Raw genomic sequence first — 22,677 nt, 5'->3', positions numbered from 1 at the left:
GTTTGGCTGTTGTGGACATTGCTGCTATAAACATTCAGGTGCACATACCTCTTCAGATCATGACATTTGTGTCTTTAGGGTAAATGCCTAGTAGTGCGATTGCTGGGTTGTAGGGTTGGTCTATTTTCAACTCTTTGAGGAACCTCTGTACTGTTTCCCAGAGTACCTGCAGAAGCTTGCATTCCTACCAACAGTGTAGGAGTGTTCCCCTTTATTCACATTCTTGCCAATATCTGTAATTTCCTGACTTCTTAATTTTAGCCACTCTGACTGGTATGAGGTAGTATCTCACTCTGATTTTGAATTGTGTTTCCCTGATGCGGAGTGATGTGGAGCATTTTTTCATGAGTCTGTTGGCCATTTGGATGTCTTCTTTGCCGAAATGTCTGTTCCTGTCTCCTGCCCATTTCTTGATTGGATTCTTTGTTCTTTGGGTGTTGAGTTTGCTAAGTTCTTTATAGATTTTGGACACTAGTCCTTTATCTGATATGTCGTTTGCAAATATCTTCTCCCATTCTGTCAGTTGTCTTTTGATTTTGTTAACTGTTTCCTTTGCTGTGCAAAAACTTTTGATCTTGATGAAATCCCAATAGTTCATTTTTGCCCTTGCATCCCCTGCCTTTGGCGTTGTTCCTAGGAAGATGTTGCTGCGGCTGAGGTCGAAGAGGTTGCTGCCTGTGTTCTCCTCAAGGATTTTGATGGATTCCTTTCTCACATTGAGGTCCTTCATCCATTTTGAGTCATTTTTCGTGTGTGGTGTAAGGAAATGGTCCAATTTCATTTTTCTGCATGTGGCTGTCCAGTTTTCCCAGCACCATTTTATTGAAGAGGCTGTCTTTTTTCCATTGGATATTCTTTCCTGATTTGTCGAAGATTAGTTGACCATAGAGCTGAGGGTCTATTTCTGGGATCTCTATTCTGTTCCATTGATCTATGTGTCTGTTTTTGTGCCAGTACCATGCTGTCTTGATGATGACAGCTTTGTAATAGAACTTGAAGTCCGGAATTGTGATGCCACCAACTTTGGCTTTCTTTTTCAATATCCCTTTGGCTATTCGAGGTCTTTTCTGGTTCCATATAAATTTTAGAATTATTTGTTCCATTTCTTTGAAAAAGATGGATGGTACTTTGATAGGAATTGCATTAAATGTTTAGATTGCTTTAGGTAGCATAGACATTTTCACAATATTTATTCTTCGAATCCAGGAGCATGGAACATTTTTCCATTTCTTTGTGTCTTCCTCAATTTCTTTCATGAGTACTTTATAGGTTTCTGAGTATAGATTCTGTGCCTCTTTGGTTAGGTTTATTCCTAGGTATCTTATGGTTTTGGATGCAATTGTAAATGGGATTGACTCCTTAATTTCTCTTTCTTCTGTCTTGCTGTTGGTGTAGAGAAATGGATTATTTCTGTGCATTGATTTTATATCCTGACACTTTACTGAATTCCTGTATAAGTTCTAGCAGTTTTGGAGTGGTGTCTTTTGGGTTTTCCACATATAGTATCATATCATCTGCAAAGAGTGATAATTTGACTTCTTCTTTGCCGATTTGGATGCCTTTAATTTCCTTTTGTTTTCTGATTGCTGAGGCTAGGACCTCTAATACTATGTTGAATAGCAGTGGTGATAATGGACATCCCTGCCATGTTCCTGACCTTAGCGGAAAAGCTTTCAGTTTTTCTCCATTGAGAATGATATTTGCGGTGGGTTTTTCATAGATGGCTTTGATGATATTGAGGTATGTGCCCTCTATCCCTACACGTTGAAGAATTTTGATCAGGAAGGGATGCTGTACTTTGTCAAATGCTTTTTCAGCATCTATTGAGAGTATCATATGGTTCTTGTTCTTTCTTTTATTGATGTGTTGTATCACATTGACTGATTTGCGGATGTTTAACCAACCTTGCAGCCCTGGAATAAATCCCACTTGGTCGTGGTGAATAATCCTTTTAATGTACTGTTAAATCCTATTGGCTAGTATTTTGGTGAGAATTTTCGCATCTGTGTTCATCAAGGATATTGACTATAGCTCTCTTTTTTTGATGGGATCCTTGTCTGGTTTTGGGATCAAGGTGATGCTGGCCTCATAAAATGAGTTTGGAAGTTTTCCTTCCATTTCTATTTTTTGGCACAGTTTCAGGAGAATAGGAATTCGTTCTTCTTTAAATGTTTGGTAGAATTCCCCCGGGAAGCCGTCTGGCCCTGGGCTTTTGTTTGTTTAGAGATTTTTAATGACTGTTTTAATCTCCTTACTGGTTATGGGTCTGTTCAGGCTTTCTGCTTCTTCCTGGTTCAGTTGTGGTAGTTTATATGTTTCTAGGAATGCATCCATTTCTTCCAGATTGTCAAATTTGTTTGCATAGAGTTGCTCGTAGTATGTTCTTATATTAGTTTGTATTTCTTTGGTGTTAGTTGTGATCTCTCCTCTTTCATTCATGATTTTATTTATTTGGGTCCTTTCTCATTTCTTTTTGAAAAGTCTGGCCAGGGGTTTATCAATTTTATTAATTCTTTCAAAGAACCAGCTCCTAGTTTCGTTGATTTGCTCTATTGTCTTTTTGGTTTCTATTTCATTGATCTCTGCTCTGATCTTTATGATTTCTCTTCTCCTGCTGGGCTTAGGGTTTCTTTCTTGTTCTTTCTCCAGCTCCTTTAGGTGTAGGGTTAGGTTGTATACCTGAGACCTTTCTTGTTTCTTGAGAAAGGCTTGTACCGCTATATATTTTCCTCTCAGGACTGCCTTTGTTGTGTCCCACAGATTTTGAACCATTGTATTTTCATTATCATTTGTTTCCATGATTTTTTTCAATTCTTCTTTAATTTCTCGGTTGACCCATTCAATCTTTAGAAGGATGCTGTTTAGTCTCCATGTATTTGGGTTCTTTTCAAACTTCCTCTTGTGGTTGAGTTCTACCTTCAGAGCACTGTGGTCTGAAAATATGCAGGAAATGATCCCAATGTTTTGATACCAGTTGAGACCTGATTTAGGACCGAGGATGTGATCTATTCTGGAGAATGTTCCATGTGCACTAGAGAAGAATGTGTATTCTGTTGCTTTGGGATGAAATGTTCTGAATATATCTGTGATGTCCATCTGGTCCAGTGTGTCCTTTAAGGCCTTTATTTCCTTGCTGATCTTTTGCTTGGATGATCTGTCCATTTCAGTGAGGGGAGTGTTAAAGTCCCCTACTATTATTGTATTATTGTTGATGTTTTTCTTTGATTTTGTTATTAATTGGTTTATATAGTTGGCTGCTCCCATGTTGGGGGCATAGATGTTTAAAATTGTTAAATCTTCTTGTTGGACTGACCCTTTGAGTATGATATAGTGTTCTTCCTCATCTCTTATTATAGTCTTTGGCTTAAAATCTAATTGATCTGATATAAGGATTGCCACTCCTGCTTTCTTCTGATGTCCATTAGCATGGTAAATTCTTTTCCACCCCCTCACTTTAAATCTGGAGGTGTCTTCGGGCTTAAAATGAGTTTCTTGGAGGCAACATATAGATGGGTTTTGTTTTTTTTATCCATTCTGATACCCTGTGTCTTTTGACAGGGGCATTTAGCCCATTAACATTCAGGGTAACTATTGAGAGAGATGAATTTAGGGCCATTGTATTGCCTGTAAGGTGACTGTTACTGTATATGGTCTCTGTTCCTTCTGATCTACCACTTGTAGGCTCTCTCTTTGCTTAGAGGACCCCTTTCAATATTTCCTGTAGAGCTGGTATGGTGTTTGCAAATTCTTTCAATTTTTGTTTGTCCTGGAAGCTTTTAATCTCTCCTTCTATTTTCAATGATAGCCTAGCTGGATATAGTATTCTTGGCTGCATCTTTTTCCCGTTTAGTGCTCTGAAAATATCATGCCAGCTCTTTCTGTCCTGCCAGGTCTCTGTGGATAAGTGAGCTGCCAATCTAATATTTTTACCATTATATGTTACAGACTTCTTTTCCCGGGCTGTTTTCAGGATTTTCTCTTTGTCACTGAGACTTGTAAATTTTACTATTAGGTGACGGGGTGTGGGCCTATTCTTATTGATTTTGAGGGGCATTCTCTGAACCTCCAGAATTTTGATGCTCGTTCCCTTTGCCATATTGGGGAAATTCTCCCCAATTATTCTCTCCAGTATACCTTCTGCTCCCCTCTCTCTTTCTTCTTCTTCTGGAATCCCAATTATTCTAATGTTGTTTCGTCTTATGGTGTCACTTATCTCTCGAATTCTCCCCTCATGGTCCAGTAGCTGTTTGTCCCTCTTTTGCTCAGCTTCTTTATTCTCTGTCATTTGGTCTTCTATATCACTAATTCTTTCTTTTGCCTCATTTATCCTAGCAGTGAGAGTCTCCATTTTTTATTGCACCTCATTAATAGCTTTTTAAATTTCAACTTGGTTAGATTTTAGTTCTTTTATTTCTCCAGAAAGGGCTTTTATATTTCTCGAGAGGGTTTCTCTAATATCTTCCATGCCTTTTTCGAGCCCGGCTATAACCTTGAGAATTGTTATTCTGAACTCTAGATCTGACATATTACCAATGTCTGTATTGATTAGGTCCCTAGCCTTCGGTACTGCCTCTTGCTCTTTTTTTTGTGTTGAATTTTTCCGTCTTGTCATTTTGTCCAGATAAGAGTATAAGAAGGAGCAAGTAAAATACTAAAAGGGTGGCAACAACCCCAGGAAAATATGCTTTAACCAAATTAGAAGAGATCCCAAATCATGAGGGGGTAGAAAGGGGATAAAAAGAGGTTCAAAAAGCAAGAAAGAAAAAAAAAAAAGAAAAAGAAAAAAAAAGAAAAGAAAAGAATTAAAAAAAAGAAAACAAATAAGAAAAATATAAATAAGAAAAAATATATATATTGGATAAACTAGTTAAAAAACATTAAAAAATAAAAAGGTAAAAGTTAAAAGAAAAAATTTACCAGAAGGCGAGAAAAACACAAAATGAAAAAGAAAAAAATCAAATTAACTGCAAGACTAAAAAAAATCACAGGGAAAAAGCCATGAGTTCCATGCTTTGCTTTCTCCTCCTCTGGAATTCTGCTGCTCTCCTTGGTATTGAAACTGCACTCCTTGGTAGGTGAACTTGGTCTTGGCTTGGATTTCTTGTTGACCTTCTGGGGGAGGGGCCTGGTGTAGTGATTCTCAAGTGTCTTTGCCCCAGGTGGAATTGCACTGCCCTTACCATGGGCCGGGCTGAGTAATCCGCTTGGGTTTGCTTTCAGGAGCTTTTGTTCCCTGAGCGCTTTCCGTAGAGTTCCGGAGGACGGGAATACAAATGGCGGCCTCCTGGTCTCCCGCCTGGAGGAGCGGAGAGCCCAGGGCCCCACTCCTCAGTACGTCTTTAGAGAACAGCGCCCAGTTACTCCTGTCTGCCTGACCTCTGGCCGCGCTCCAAGCTCACCGAGCTTGTGGCCGGTTCAAGGTAATACCGAGCTGTGAGCTTACTGTTGGCTCTGTCTCTGTAGCCGGCTTTCCCGTTCCAATACCCGCAAGCTCTGTGACACTCAGTCACCCCCGATCCTTCTGTGACCCTGCAGGACCTGAGGCTAGGGTGACTCTGTGTGGGTTTTGCCCCGGTTTAGCCTCTGGAGCGATGTCCCTCAGCGGAACAGACTTTTAAAAGTCCTGATTTTGTGCTCCGTTGCTCTGCTGCTTGCCGGGAGCCGGCCCCTCCCCCCGGGGTCTATCTTCCCGTCACTTTGGATTCACTTCTCTGCCAGTCCTACCTTTTAGAAAGTGGTTGTTTTTCTATTTTTAGAATTGCTGTTCTTCTCTTCAATCGGCCGATGGATTTGCAGGTGTTTGCAATCTTTAGATAAGCTGTCTAGCTGATCTCCTGCTAGCTGAAGTAGTCTCAGCCTGCTACTTCTCCACCATCTTGACTCCTCCCTCAATGAATGCTTTATTATACAAAAGGGGTTGCTATATTCTTCCAAAGTCCCAGAACACAAAGAAAGGTTGTAGAAATGTTCCTATATTAAAGGAGGCTAAAAGCAATATTTGAACCGAGTGTAAATTATATACTTGAAAGGGAAAAATGCAACAGAGGCCTTATTAGATCAACTGGCAACTTTGGAATATGAATAGTTGATTAGATAAAAATATATCGTTGATACATTTACTGAAGTTGATAACTTTGCTTCAGATATGTTAAAAAAATCCGTATTTTTAGTAAACACATAGCAAAGAATTAAGGGGTAAAGGGCCATGACATATGTTACTTTTCATTAAATGGTTTTATATATATGCTGCATGTTTATGTGTGTGTGTGTGTCTCCACAGACACACACAGGGAGACACAGAGAGGAAGGAATGAATATACTGAAAGAAAGAGAAAGAGAGTATGGGCAAATGAAAAAAACAAATGTCATAATGTTAACAATGGGTGAATCTGGGTAAATATTATACATATTTTCTTAATTATTTTTATTAATGTAATTTTTTTGGTAAATTTGAAATTAACTCCAAATAAAAAGTTAAAAAATATAATGCTATACTTCATGAGTTATTATATGTATGTTTATTATTAAGTTAAATATTACAAGTTTATAATAAATTTATTATGTTTATAAATTGAATATTACAAGCTAAACCAGATTTATATATCTCTTGAATCTAAGATTTTTTTCTTAAGATATTTAATGATATTGTTGAATTAATTGAATATGTATATGAAGGAACTTTGTCAATTTTTATTAATTTTATTACATAAAAGAAACCATGGGTGAGCCTGGTGGTGGGTATTAGCGAGGGCACATATTGCATGGAACACTGGGTGTGGTGCATAAACAATGAATTTCAGAACATTGAAAAAATAAAACTAAAAAAATTAAAAGAAAATAGAACCGATGTTAGATCATATAGGTTTTTTATTTATTATCTTAACTTACAGAATAATTTAAAAGTGAAGATTGTCCATATATTATCATCTAGAATCTCATCTTGAGATAATTCCCTTTAAAATGTCTATTTAGCATGGTAAAGTACATAATGCATTACTGTTTATATATATATAATGTATATATATATGATTTTACTAAAAGTTATATATTTTATGTTTTGATAGGTATAAGATCTTAATTCATCGGTATTTTTCACTCTGTTAAGAAATAAATTAAACTCCATATGTTATATTAACTAAGAAGGCAGCTTTTAACTCATGAAATATCAAAATGTACTATATAGTACCTTTTTCATTGGCATATTTTCCTGTTCTTTACCAGAGATTTGTACCTATCAAGTCAATCACTCCAGCTCCTGGCACATATAATGAACCTCGAACTGCTTTCAATTCCTTGAAGAAAACACCAGCACTGAAAAGTACTCCATTTGGTCAAAGTGCTGCTCGATTCACACAGGACTCCACGACAGAGGAAATGCCAGGTTAGTAATTAATCCATGTAGTTTCATAACTTAATATTCAAGGCAGATTACCAAAAAGTACACATTTTTTGTTCTGTGGTTTGTGTTGTCATTTTAAGTCACATTTTTAAAGTATTGACCATACACTAAACACAGATACATTAAAAATAATGTATAACTTTAAAAAAAGATTTCAATTTAACATGTCACATACCTTATTGGTAATTTTCTATTATTTTCCTTCATTCAATAATTTCCTAATTTCTCTTTATGAGTGAACTTATTTATCAACTATGTGGTCACCACCAGTATTTTAACTTATGAAATGAACTTTTGTTAAAATTTTATTTTGGGGCTATCCTAAAACATTCTAGTGTTCTCACTGGATATTTTAGTATATAGAATTAAGAATCTAGCACAAAAATAACTTATGTAAATGTTAACATATAGTTATGTGTTGCTGCATAACAATCTCAATGGTATAAAAACACAGGGTTTTCTTTTGTATCTTACTATTTTGTGGGATGGCTGGAAGGCAGAGCTTAGATAAGACTGTCATTCAGTGTGCATGCATAGCTTCAGCATTGCTGCCCCAGAGTAGCTGTTCTTTTAATTTGGTAGCTCAGGACTCTACAGGACATGGCAGATGCTACAAGCCTTATTTCCTAATGTCAGAAATCCCACATTCCATTTGTTAATCAGGTTACTAAGGGCACTACATATTGAACAGAGGAGCGTAACACTTTATCTCTTAATGACATGAGTAACAAAGAATTTTTGGCCATCTTTAATTTACTATAGGCTACCCTCTGCCCACAAAACATTTACAGTTGTCCTCCATGTTTTCTCCAGACCTCCAAAGTCTCATGTAATTATGGTGTGATCTTGAAGTCCAGGATTTTGTTACCTAAGAATTGTATTGCTATAGGTCAGAATTTTGGGGTGTGATACTTTAGAGAAGCTTCTTGAGTATGACTTCTATCTGTTAGACAAGTTGTGAACTAGAGACACACATTATCTGCCTCACACATCCCAAAACACAGCAATGGGAGAATTACAGGATGTTCATACTACATGCTCCTATTCAGAAAAGAGAAAACTAGAAGCCCTTAATAGTCATAATCCTATAACAACTATGAAATCTAACCAGGCACATTTTGTAGTTTCCTTGATTAGGGCCCAGGTGGGCTCCCTGGGAATGATTTTCCAAGGTCCTTTGTTCTACCTGTTGGGCTCTTGATTCCATGTTTTGAATTATCCTTCCTTTCTGTAAGAAATAGGCTATGTTTCTGGCTGCCTAACTTGCTTACACCAAGTTCCACCCACTGTGTTCTGGCAGGACTGCCCTTCTCAGTCAAGACTGCCACAGTCACAGAAGATATGGTCCCTTGCCCCAGAAACCCCTATCCATACCATATCTCCTGATCAGAGAGTTTTGCAGGGCTTCAATTCTGGCAGAGTTGGTGTCAGATCTCATTTCACAAGCAGACCAGAGTGTACCTAGTTAAAAACTCACCACATTCAGTCCAGGGACCAAACACTAAACACAGCAGGCAAGGAGAGCCTCTACAGACAACTGGCCTGAAGGTTAGAGCAGCCAAAATACAATAGCAGAGTGCACGCAGCACAACTGGAGACATTTTATGAAGTGGTACACCCTGAGCACGACATGACCTCTTTTTCATTAGGTTATTACTCTCAGGAGCAGCCAACATAACTGGCTTTTCTAACAGAGAAGAAGGCAGAGACTTATACAAAATTCCAAGACAGAAGAATTTATTCCAAATGAAAGAACAAGATAAGGCCATGGTCAGAGATCTAAGCAAAAACAGATTGAAGTAACATGCCTGATGGAGAATTTAAAGCAACAATCCTAATGATACTCACAGGGCTTGAGAAAAGAATAGAAGACATTAGGGAGACCCTTACCACAGAGGTAAAAGAGTTAAGAAAGAATCAGTCAAGAGATGAAGAATACAAAAAACGAGACTGGACATGGGTTGATGCAATTAACAGCAGGCCAGAAGAATCAGAGGAATGAATTAGTGACTTAGAAGACAAAATAATGGGAAAAAATGAAGCTGAACAAAAAGGAGAGTATGAATTATGGGACATGAGAGTAGGCTTAGGGAGTTCATGACTCCAACAGATGTAATAACATTTATATTACAGAAGACCCAGAAGAAGAAGAAAGAGAAAAGGGAGTAGAAAATTTATTTTAGGAAATAATAGCAGAAAATTTTCCTAATCTGGAAAACAAAACAGATATCTAGATCCAGGAGGCACAGAGAACTCCCATCAAAATCAACAAAAGCAGGTCCACACCAAGACATATTTTAATTACACTTGTAAAATATAGTGATAAATAATCTTAAGAGCAGCAAGACAAAGGAAATTCTTAATTTACAAGGGAAGACCTTTAAGGCTAGCTGGAGATTTCTCAACAGAACCTTGTCAAGCCAGAAGGAAGTGGCGTGATATATTCAAAGTGCTAAATATGAAAAATTTGCAGCCAATAGTACTTTATCCAGCAAGGCTATCATTCATAATAGGAGAAATAAAGAGTTTGCCAAACAAACAAAAACTAAAGGAGATCATGGCCACTACACCAAGAAATATTAAAGGGAACCTTTTAAGTACAAAGGGAAAACCAAAAGTGACAAAGATAATAAATGGTAAGAGAAAATATCCAGAAACAATGACAAAACAGGTAATAAAATGTCAATAAATACATATCTACCAATCATTACTTTGTGACTATAAATGGACTAAATGCTCCAGTCAAAGCCACAGGGTGTCAGAATCTATAAACAAACAAGACCCATGTATATGCTGCCTACAAAAAACTCATTTTAGAGCAAAGACACCCGCAGATTGAAAGTGAGGGGTTGGAGAAATATCTATCATGCAAATGGATGTCAAAAGGAAGCCAGAGTAGCAATATTTATGTTGGATAAACTATATTTTATTTATTTACTTTAAATATTTATTTATTCATTTGAGAGAGAGAGAATGCAAGAGCATGGAAAGGAGGAGCAAAGGGAGAGGGAGAGAGAAAAATTCAAGGAGATTCCATGCTGATTGTGAAGCCCGACATGGGGCTCGATCTCACGACCCTGAGATCATGACCTAAGCCAAAGCCAGGAGTTGGTTGCTTAACTGACTGTGCCACTCAGGTGCCCCCAAACTAGACTTTAAAATAAAGACTTTGAGAAAGAGACAGAGAAGGGCATTATATAACCATAAAGGGGTTGATACAATAAGATATAATAATTGTAAATATTTATGCACTCAACATGGGAGCACCCAAATATATAAAATGATAACATAAAGGAACTAATTGACAGTAACATAATAATAGTAGGGGACTTTTGTACCCCACTGACATCAATGGATGGGTCATCTAAATAGAAACTAACAAGGACACAGTGGCTTTGAATACTACTCTGGAAAGGATGGTGACTTAACATATATTCAGAACATTCTATCCTAAAACAGCAGAATACATATTGTTTTCAAGTGTACATGGAAGATTCTCCAGAATAGACCACATATTAGGTTACAAAACAGACCTCAACAAATACAAAAAGTTGAAATCATTTTCTGACCACAACACTATGAAACTAGAAGTTAACCACAAGAAAAAATTTGGAAAGACCACAAATACACAGAGATTAATGTGCTACTAAACATTGAATGGGTCAACAAAGAAATCAAATAAGAAGTAAAAAAAAAAGACATGGAAACAAATGAAAATGAAATCACAGTGGTCCAATAGCAAAAGTGGTCCTAAGGGATGTACATACCAATAAAGGCTTACCTCAAGAAGCAAGAAAAAAATCTCTAAGAAGTAGGCTGTGTTTGTAGTTGGAGCTTTCTCCTATAGAAAATGAGGCGACTACAGCCACTTTTCATTTTGCAGTGTTGTTGTCTCTTTCTTTCCAAGTTTGTATAATTCCCTTTTAAAAACTTTGTAAGTACCTTATTATATTGACTAAAAATCAAATACACTGGACAAAAGCCACATTCACATATACTTCGTGGGGAAACCCTTGTCCACTTTGGGTCACCTTTGGTGCTGCTGTGTTCTGATACTCTTAGATTCTTCTGAACATTATTATTTTAGCCAAGAGGGTCTATAACATATGATCTTAAAATTCTTGGAAGCCTTTCCTTTAACTGAAAAATTCTATACATGGCTATCTTAAATCTTTCTGAGGTCTTAACAAAGGGTCTTGCAGTCATACCCTGAATTTGGTCTTTGATCTCAGGCCATTTCTTGAGAGCTTTTTGCTATTGTAGAGATGGGATAAAAAAGAATTTTACTTTCAAACCCATAAATTTTGATTTCTTTCATTTCTTATGAATTCTCCTTGAAAAAAACAGTTTGAATTCATCTTTTTCTTTCCATACCTTGTCACACATGGCTAAAAAGAACCAGCTGGCCTTTTGGATATTCAACCTGAAAACTTCCTTAGCTAGAAACTACTTATTTGTTAAATATTTTCTTCATGATCTCAAGCGTTAAGTTTTGTTAAAATCTGTGCCATTACATTATTCAAATAGTCTTTTCTCTAGCTTCCAGTAGCATTTTCTTCCTGTCCCATCACTAACTGTCCTGTCATGTCCCTTTCTCTAAGTCTTGAGTTGTTCCAGCTTCTGACCCATTGCCTGATCTCAAACCATTGCTATAGATTTTGTTATGGTAATTTGTTATGGTAAGTCTCTATTGGTACAAAATTACTTACTACTCATGCCATTCAGAAGTTGAGTCTTGTTTTTCTCCATTCCAATCTTGGTTAGTCTGGTGTCTTTTCTGACCAATAACATGCAGAGGAAGTGATATTTTAGCACTTCTTAGGCAAAATCATGAGCTTTACAGTATATAACTGGGCCTGTTGAAACAGCTGGTCTTGGAGTCCTGAGCCTCTGTGCAGTCTGAGTATTCTAAGACTGCAGTTCTGAAGAGGTCATGTGTAGGTGGCTGGCACTACACCAGCTGAGCCTATGAATCTGAAATCCAAAATCTTTCTTTTTTTTTTTTTTAAAGATTTTATTTATTTATTTGACAGAGAGAGATTACAAGTAGGCAGAGAGAGAGAGAGAGAGAAGGAAGCAGGCTCCCTGCCGAGCAGAGAGCCCGATGCGGGACTCGATTCCAGGACCCTGAGATCATGACCTGAGCCAAAGGCAGTGGCTTAACCCACTGAGCCACCCAGGCGCCCATGAAATCCAAAATATTTCTAAATATGAATCTGAGATTCATGAATCTAAAATCCAAAGTATTTCTAAATATGAACTTATTGACTGGTCCAGTTGCCTTAGTATTGGGTCTTGTTTTCAGTTTTGTGGTCCACTGTATTATGAATAAAGCATTATAAATTCTCTAAAGGTTGGTTTATTTGTAAAGGATACAGTTAAATTATGATGACCCTTCCATGCTAATCCTGAATCTTACATAATTTAAGAATTAGTGAGAATGGCCCAATGGAACTTCAATGTTTTTCTGTGTAGATATTAGTGTACAGTAATAGATTGGGCCCATCAATCAGTTCTAGAACATACTTATAGGTTACTTTTAGAAGGTGACCTTAACTCTCTAGTTCTGGGGTTCCTGGGCATTTCTATAGTTGCTGACTAGAAAAATGAATGTGAAAAAGCTCTAATGTGAGTGAATTACATGATTAGGATGGCTTTTCACATCAGAGGCTTAACAAGGTACTACTTGTGATGTATATACTTTGAGTGAGGTCCCTATATTTAAACACTAAGCTGTAATGTCTTCTGTTGTCTTCTCCTGCCAGAAGAGAGACAGAACTCAGATACTTGTCTTCTAAATACCTTAAATGGTGGTCCAGATAGTTTTCATTACACTTTCTATTTACCTTCTCTTCTAAACATTACAAGTGGAGGAATGTTTGAAGATTGCAGAAAAAAGATATTAGCATTTAGGTTTTGGAGAGTTGGCACAAGATAATTTTTGGTAGAGATTTTTGAGAAATAGATATTAGAACTGGAATATTTGAAAATTGGGAAGAGTTTATGGGTAGCTTCTTTGAGAAAAACCTTCTATTTGATTATGTATGATGATTTGATCACTTTTGTCCAGAAAGCACCTAAAGTACCTTTAGCCTCATACCAAAGTGCCCATTTGTCAACTGTTTGTTTCCTGTCTACAATGAGAAAGAAGATTGTACCAAAATGTAAATCAACACAATCCTTCCTTTATGGAGAAAGACTAGGAACAAAATGCTTAGCTAAATAGTCAATTTACATTTAATTATAAGCTCTTTTTCTTGTGGATTGTTCTTGGACAAGCAACAGCCCACAGTCCACATTTTGAGTAACACTGATATAGTCAATTTCTGTATCTTCAGACAAGGAACTTGCAGCCCAGAAAAACAAATGAGATTGAAGTTATGTTTTATAATTATTTAGGTGTAGAGCTAATTTAGTAGAATTAGTTGATAACATGAGTACAACTAAATTAAGTGTTCTTTCAAGTATATATTGCATTTTATGGAAATTGCTGGTCACTGAAACTAATTTTTTAATATTACTACATTGTAAAACGTATGTATAAATATATAAAGATACAAAAATCTAAATATTTGTTTCAAATATTTTAATGTTTTGATAAAACTTTTTTCAATGGCATAGAAAGTTTTTATGATTTTGAATGAAAAAAACTGTTATTCATTCAGATTGCCACTGTAGAAAATATTCCAGGTTATAAATATGTCCTGAAAGGTAAAAGGCAAAAATAAAGTAACTGTGCTTGCTGGTTGGCCGGTCTGCCTGCCTGCCTGCCTTCCTTCCTTCCTACCTTCCTTCCTCTCTTGCTCTTTTTCCACCTGCCTTCCTTCCTTTCCCTTTCTTTCTTTTCTTTCTCTCTCTCTCTTCTTTATTGACAGATAATTTACACAATAAAATAATTCATTTTAAGTGCATAGTTTGGTGACTTTTGGTAAATATATGTAGTCAGGTAACCACCACTCAAATAAATTTTGGAAATATCCATCATTTAAAAGATGCTCTCTCATTCCCCTCTGCATTTACTTTCCACCCATTCCAGGCTACCGTCTCTTGTCACTATGATGTTGCATTTTCTGGAATTTCATATAAATAGTATCATATGTTATTCAGGAGTTTGTCTATCTTCTCTACTTGCTATCATGTTTTTGAGGTTGATTCCTATTATTGCATTTATATTTCCTATTTATTGCTGAGTAGTATTCTATTGCTTGGGTATAGCGCATTTTTTTTTTTTAAATTTACCAGCTGATGGACATTTGGATTGTTTTCATTTTTCTTATAAATAAATAAATAAATAAATAAATAAATGATTTTTTTCTTTTTTATTAACATATAATGTATTATTAGCTCCAGGGGTACAAGTCTGAAAATCACCAGGTTTACACACTTCACAGCACTCACCATAGCACATACCCTCCCTAATGTCCATAACCCAATCACCCTCTCCCTACCCCCTTCCCCCTCCAGCAACCCTCAGTTTGTTTTGTGAGATTAAGAGTCTCTTATGGTTTGTCTCCCTCCTGATCCCATCTTGTTTCATTTATTCTTTTCCTACCCCCCACACCCCACACGTTGCATCTCCACTTCCTAATATCAGGGAGAGCATATGATAGTTGCCTTTCTCTGATTGACTTATTTTGCGCTTCATTTTTCTTGGGAAAATACCTAGGAGTCGAATTTCTGGGTCATATTCTAAGTACATACTTAACTTCATAAGAATTTGACAAATTGTTTCTCTAAATGTCATATACAATTTTATGTTCCTGCCAGCAATATATGAGAGTTCTTTCTAAAAAAATTACTCAATTTAAGGTTACTCAGTTTAAAAAAATTAAAAGCATCTTTATTCTTACCTATGATACTCCTCATGGCTTCAGGTCCTGGGTTTTATGATATCCTAAACAATACTATAATCAACAACTTTACCGATGCCTGCTTGATGAAACAAAAGAAAAGTGCGTTTGGATCTTCTGTTCCTCGGACTCTCTTCCTGGTTCAGGAAGAAGCTTTTACTGCTCCTGGTCCTGCTGATTATCAGGTAATTTAATAAAATATTAAATTCATATTAATTTAAATAAATTTAAATTAATAAATTTAAATTCAATTAATATTAATATAATATTCTTTATATCTAATAACAAGACTTAGGGCTTAAAAAAACACATGTGACATATATACCTCATTACTTTAAGCCATACTATTATTATTATTATTATTTTTAAAGATTTTACTTATTTATTTGAGAGAGACACCCAGAGAGGGGGTGCACAGGAAGGAGCACAGGGAAAGGGACAAGCAAACTCTGTACTGAGTGCGGAGCGCAACATGGGGCTCAGTCTCATGACACTGAGGTCAGGACCTGAGCTGAAACTAAGAGTCAGATGCTTAACTGACTGAGCCACCCAGGCACTCCAAGCCATACTATTACTGAAATTATTTGTATGTGGTAATTTATGGCATAAGAATAAACATTAATTTGATTCATAACTATGTTTGTAATTTCTTTTCAAAGACGAATCTTGTTTATTTCTTTGAGAATCTCATATGTATTTCTTTAAATATTTACCTTCTTTAAAAATTACTCCACTAAAAAAAAAAATAGAATAAAATTACTCCACTATTTTCTGAGGTTAATTTAGGATCCCTTTAAATGATTTTTGTGGTTTTATAGTTTTTGTGTAGAAGTCTTACCCATCTTTATTAATTTATTCCTTGGTATTTAGTCTTTTCATGTTTTTTAGTTCTAATGGTACCTTTTAAATGTTTCATTGTTTAGCTTTCTTCTATTGGTATAAAGAAATATAATAGACTTTATTAAAGATTTGCTTTACCAATAATCCATACTTCTTGCTAAATTAAATCATTACTTCTACTAATTTATAATTAGTTTGAAAAAAGTTTCCTCAAGCACAATTATGCCACCTGTGAATGACAGTTTATATCTTTTCTCCAACTGGTTGATCTTTTATATATTTTTTTGTTTTCCTGGACTTCTGCATCTCAAAACAGGGTATCAAAGATGATAATTATATGAGTAGATAGTAAAATATTTTGTTGGATTTCTCAGTTTATTGAAAGCAGAATGTTGTACATGATTTTGATTTACTGATAATTTACTTTCACAAAAGGTAGAGAAAGGTATGAAAGGAACTCATGTCTTAGCTTAATTTTGACTAAAGAGAACTAATGAAATAGAAGGGAAGAATCTTTTGTAAATAGTGATCATGTTATTTTACAGTTTAGAATTGTCAAAGAAGAGTTTATGGACATTACTAGATATATACAAGGAACTTAGATAATCCCTACTTCAAAATGATCAGCAGAAAATAAGAAATGTTCTTAAGATCAGAGACTCTGACAATAAAACTAGCCTAAAAGGGTTGACAGGAAGATAAAATCATGAGTAAAATATTGACAATGAAGTTTTGCTCCACGTTAAAATTTTTAGAGGACATTTTTAAAAGAACATTGAAATATGTGTGTATATATTTATTATTTATTCTTTCTCATTCCTAAAGAATTTGAGAAAGTTTGAAGAATGTACATATGGAAAAGTAAAAGAAGCTAACAGCAACGGTAAAAAATATAGATAGAGCAGATAGATATTTTATAGGCAGAATATAAATAGAAGTTAAACATTGGGGAAGTTTGAACATAGTTGTCAAATCATAAAAGAACATGTACAAAACAGTGGAAACATAGTATCTGTCTTATTGTAGACACTCAGGAAATTGTAAGTGAATAAATGAATATGAAAGAGAAGCAAAGAACTGTACTCCAGGAAGCTTAAAGTGAAGGACAACTTATGTAAAAAATACTACAGAAAATTAAAATTAGTTTGTATAATTTTTGTTTGGCAAAAAAAAAAAAAAAAAAAGTAGCTAAAAATAACTCTGTAGGGGTGTGGTAGATGAAATGGGGATAGTAGAGCCACTGAAATGCTGAATTGGATTTATCCTTCCTATCAGAGAAAATTATTTTCAACCCAAAGGTGAAACACACATGATTTATAGGAAATTGGATCCTAAGATGTTTATGGTGGCACTGTACGAATACTCTTGTGCAATGAAGTTAAATTTTAAAGTCATTTTTGCACAGGCTGCTAATCTTCTCAGTGTTGTTCCAGTTTTAGCATATGTGCCTCCAAAGTTATCACTCAAGTGCTTTAAATTAGTTAAAAACTTCAGATATAGCTGAAATAGATCTCATTGTAATGAAAGAACAGCTGTAAATCATTATCTGTAATCCCCAGGAGTTGCTCAAGATTTGTTGGCATAAAAGAAAAATGGAATAAATACAGGTTTTCCTTATTTAAACAAACATTAAAATTTCACAGTGAGATTTTTATGAATTCTTAAAAAATTTTATTTTATTTGTATGTATATTCTAATGTAGTAAAAAAAAGTGTAACACTAAATTTACCATCTTAACCATTTTAAGTGATGATACAAGTATATTTGAAATGCATCATGAACGTTAGTGCTTTTTAGTATTTTTTGTTGTATTTTGTTTAATATGTACTAGAAGTTTATTATTCTAAGTAACCAGACATTTAAATTTAAAAGAATTAGTAGAATTATAACCTGCAAATAATTTTTACAAAGCCCTCATTATAATCTTTATTTTCCACTGAAGATAATGAAACAGCATAGCATAGTGATTATGAGAATGATCTCTGATGTCAGAGTACTTGAGTGTATTTTCTTGCTCTGTCACTGACCTTGTGTAAGTTATTTAAACTCTTTGTGCCTTGGTAAGATGGAGATCATAATAGTACATACTTTGAAGCATTATTGTGAACACTAAATGAGTTAATACATGTAAAATACTTTAAATAGCTTCTGGTACATAGTAAAAACTTAATAACTTTTGTTATTATTGTTGATAATTAAAAATTACCCATAGGTTTAACCCACACTCTTAGTTTATGTAAAATTTGATAAACTGTAATCAAGAGTGAAAGATACAATAAACATGCCTAAGTTTTAAAAATCCAGTCTGATAAACTGTGTTGAATTGCAGTATTAATCCATTTATATTTAGTGTGATTACTGGTACATTTGTGTGTACAGAAACCATATTATTTCATATATTTTATTGACTTCTTTGTTTTAGCATTTTTTTCTTACTTCACCTTATTCTTTGAATTAGTAAGGTATTTTATACTCTATTTCATCTATTTCTATAAAATTTTTAGTTATGTATTGTTTTATAGTGTTTTAGTGGTGGCCAACAAAATTACAATATGTATCCTGTAGTTTTTGTATTTTAATAAAAAGGATTCCTTTTACCACTTTCTCAGTATGTGAACTTAAAATATTTTAGTTCCATTTTGGTACCTCCTATTTTGTTAATATTTGTTATACAGCTTAAGTTTATGTATATTATGAAGCCTTTGAATATTATTGTTTTTACAGTCAATATTTCTTCATATTTAACAAAACATTTACCTTCTCTTTTATATTTTGTTCATTTTGCATTTCTGGGTTTCTGTATCAAATAATTTTTCTTCTGCCTAAAAACTCCCTGTAGTACTTCTTTTGGTTAAAGCCTGCTGATGATGAATTATTGTAGTTTTGTCCGAAAATGTCTTTGTCATTTTTAATTTGGGGAATTGGATTTGTAGGTTCGTAGTTATTTTCTTTCAGCACTTCAAGGATGTTATTTTATCATTTTAGGCCTTTTGTTATTTCCATTGAGAAGTACATTGTTAAGTTTATTGTTTCTCCTCAAAGGCAACTTTTTTTTTTGTCTTTTTCTTCAATGTGTCAAAACTGTGGTTCTCTGTGATTCTATTTATTTGCCTGTGGTTTTCAGAGCCTCTGGGTTGGTATCTTTCATCAGATTTAAATAATTTTTACTATTATGTATTCATATATTTCTTCTGTCCCATTCTTTCCTATCTTTTGGGGACTCTAATAAATAGATATGTTACATCTATTTACTATGCCTCAAACATCTCTTATAATCCCTATGTATCAGATTGTCTTTTGTTCTTTGTGCTTCAGTTTATTTTATTTTTTATTTATATTCAATTTACAGATAATTTATTATTGGTTTCAGAAGTAGAGGTCAATGATTTAGCAGTCTTATATAATACACAATGCTCATTACATCATGTGCCCTTCTTAATGTCTGTCATCCAATTATTCCATCCAACCACCCTCTTCCCCTCCAGCAACCCTTTGTTTATTCTCTATTATCAAGAGTTTCTTATGGTTTGCTTCCCTTTCTATTTTCATCTTATTTTAGTTTTCCTTCCCTCTCTCTGTGTTTATCTGTTTTGTTTCTTAAATTCTACTTATGAGTAAAATCATATGGTATTTGTCTTTCTTTGTGACTTATTTTGCTTAACATAATACCCTCTAGTTCCATTCACATCAATGTAAATGATAAGTATTCATCCTTTCTGATGGCTTGGTAATATTCCATTGTATATATACACCTCATCTTCTTTATCCATTCATCTCTTGGTGGACATCTAGTTTCTTTCCATAATTTGGCTATTGTGGACATTGCTGCTATAAACATTAGAGGGCATTTACCCCTTCAAATCAATATGTTTGTATCCTGTGGATAAATAAGTAGTAGTGCAGTTGCTCGTCTGCAAGGCAGTTCTATTTTAACGTTTTGAGGAACTTCTGTACAGCTTTCCAGAGTGGATGTACCAACTTGCATTCCCACCAACAGTGTAAGAGGGTTTCCCTTTTGCCACAGCCTCACTAATATCTATAATTTCCTGATTTGTTAATTTTAGCCATTCTTACTGGTGTGAGGTGGTATCTCATTGTGGTTTTGAATTGTATTTCCCTGATGTCAAACATTTTTTTCATGTGTCTTTTGGCCATTTGGATGTCTTCTCTGGAGAAATGTCTATTCTTCTGCCCATTCCTTTCTTTATTGGATTTTTTTGGTTTTTGGGTATTGAGTTTAATAAGTTCTTTAAAGATTTTGGATATTAGCTCTTTATCTGCTATGATATTTGCAAAAATCTTCTCTCATTCTGTAGATGTCTTTTAGCTTTGTTGACTATTTCCTTTGCCGTACAAAAGCTTTTTATCTTGATGAAGTCCCAAGAGTTTATTTTTACCTTTGTTTCCTTTCAGTTTAGAGCTTTGTCTAGCAAGAAGTTGCTACAGTTGTGGCCACAGAGGTTGCTGCCTCTAGGATTTTGATGGATTCCTGTCTCACATTTGGTCTTTCATCCATTTTGAGTCCATCCATTTTTATGTATGGTGTGAGAAAGTGGCCCAATTTTATTTTTCTGTGTGTGGCTGTCCAATTGTTCCAAAACCACTTATTGAAGAGATTGTTCTTTTTTTCCATTGGATATTTTTTCCTGCTTAGTCAAAGATTAGTTGACCATAGAGTTGAGGGTACATTTATGGATTCTCTATTCTGTTCCATTGATCTATGTGTCTGTCTTGTGCCATACTATCTTGATGATTACAGCTTTGTAATAGAGCTCAAAGTCTAGAATTGTGATGCTACCAGCTTTGGTTTTCTTTTTCAACATTCCTTTGGCTATTTGGGTTTTTTTTTCTGGTTCTATACAAATTTTAGGATGATTTGTTCCAGCTCTGTGAAAAAAATTGATGGTACTTTGATAGGGATTGCACTGAATGTATAGATTGCTGTAGATAGCATAGACATCTTAGCAATATTTATTCTTCCAATCCATGAGCATGGAACACTTTTCCGTTTCTTTTTGTGTTCCACAATTTCTTTCATGAGTATTTTATAGTTTTCAGAGTATAGATCCTTTGTGTCTTTACAAAGAGAGAGAGAGTGCGTGAGTGAGCGAGCACACAATTAGGCAGAGTGGCCGGCAGAGGCAGAGAGAGAAGCAGACTCCCTGTGGAGCAAGGAGCCCCATGCGGTACTCGATCCCAGGACCCTGAGATCATGGCCTGAGCCGAAAGCAGTGGCTTAACTGACTGAGCCACTCAGGCGTCCTGTTGGTTAATATATTCTTAAAGTTGTGTTTCTTTGGTGTTGGTTGTGATGTCTCTTCTTTCATTCATGATTTTGTTTATTTGAGTCCTTTCTCTTTTCTTTTTGATAAGTCTGGCAAGGGGTTTACCAATCTTATTAATTCTTTCAAAGAGCTAGCTTCTAGTTTTGTTGATCTGTTATACTGTTCTTTTGGTTTCTATTTCATTGATTTCTGCTCTAATATTTATTATTTCTCTTCTTTTGTTGGGTTTAGGCTTTATTTGCTGTCTTTTTTCCAGCTCCTTTAGGTGTAAGGTTAGGCTGTATATTTGAGACATTTCTTGTTTCTTAAGAGAGACTTTTATTACTGTACACTTCCCTCTTACAGCCACTTTTACTCATCTCAAAGGTTTTGAACAGTTAGTGCTTCATTTTCACTTGTTTCCACGGATTTTTAAAATTCTTTATTTTCCTGGTTGACCCATTCATTCTTTAGTAGGATGCTCTTTAGCCTCCATGTATTTGAGTTCTTTCCAAATATCTTCTTGTGATTGAGTTCTAGTTTTAAAACATTGTGGCCTGAAAATATGCAGGGAATGTTCTCAGTCTTTTGGTACTGGTTGAGACCCAATTTGTAACCCAGTATCTGATCTATTTGGTGAATGTTCCATGTGCACTCAATAAGAATGTGTATTCTGTTACTTTAAGACAGACTATTCTGAATAAATCTGTAAAGTCTGTCTGGTCTAGTTTGTCATTCAAAGCCCTTGTTTCCTTAATCTTCTGCTTAGATGATCTCTCCATTGTAGTGAGTGGGGTGTTAAAATCTCCTGCTATTATTGTATTATTATCAATGTGTTTCTTTAATTTTGTTGTTAATTGGCTTATATAATTTATGGCTCCCATGTTAAGGGCATAAATATTTACAAGTGTTAGATCTTCCTGTTGGATAGACCCTTTAATTATGGTACAGTATCTTTCCTCATCTCTTATTACAGTCTTTAGTTTAAAATCTATTTTGACTGATATAAGGATTGCCATCCCAGCTCTTTTGGTGTCCATTAGGATGATAAATGGTTTTCCACTCCCTCAGTTTCAATCTGGAGTTGTCTTTGGGTCTATAATGAATCTCTTGACAGCATATCTATGGGTCTTGCTTTTTTATCCAATCTGATATCCTGTGTCTTTTGATTGGGGCATTTAATGCAGTTACATTCAGAGTAACTACTGAAAGATATGAATTTAGTGCCATTTTTTTGTCTGTAAAGTGACTGTTACTGTATATTGTCTCTGTTCCTTTCTAGTCCGTGTTACTTTTAAGCTCTCTCTTACTTAAAGGATCTCTT

General features: G+C 35.0%; 1 protein-coding gene across 1 annotated transcript in view; it reads left to right on the top strand.

Moving 5' to 3' along the window:
• The window catches only part of LOC132026660 (sperm-tail PG-rich repeat-containing protein 2-like), a 217,008-nt gene that overhangs the window by 12,923 nt on the left and 181,408 nt on the right, over positions 1 to 22,677 (top strand). The window contains exons 3-4 of the mRNA XM_059414810.1: positions 7,222 to 7,381; positions 15,274 to 15,434. Coding sequence (XP_059270793.1) covers positions 7,222 to 7,381; positions 15,274 to 15,434 — 321 coding nt within the window. The remainder of the gene's footprint in view (positions 1 to 7,221; positions 7,382 to 15,273; positions 15,435 to 22,677) is intronic.

The sequence above is a fragment of the Mustela nigripes genome, chromosome 1, assembly GCF_022355385.1.
Source record: "Mustela nigripes isolate SB6536 chromosome 1, MUSNIG.SB6536, whole genome shotgun sequence".
Classification (NCBI taxonomy): Eukaryota; Metazoa; Chordata; class Mammalia; order Carnivora; family Mustelidae; genus Mustela; species Mustela nigripes.
The sequence above is the reverse complement of the archived record's forward strand: the minus strand, read 5'-3'. Positions and strand labels throughout refer to the sequence as shown.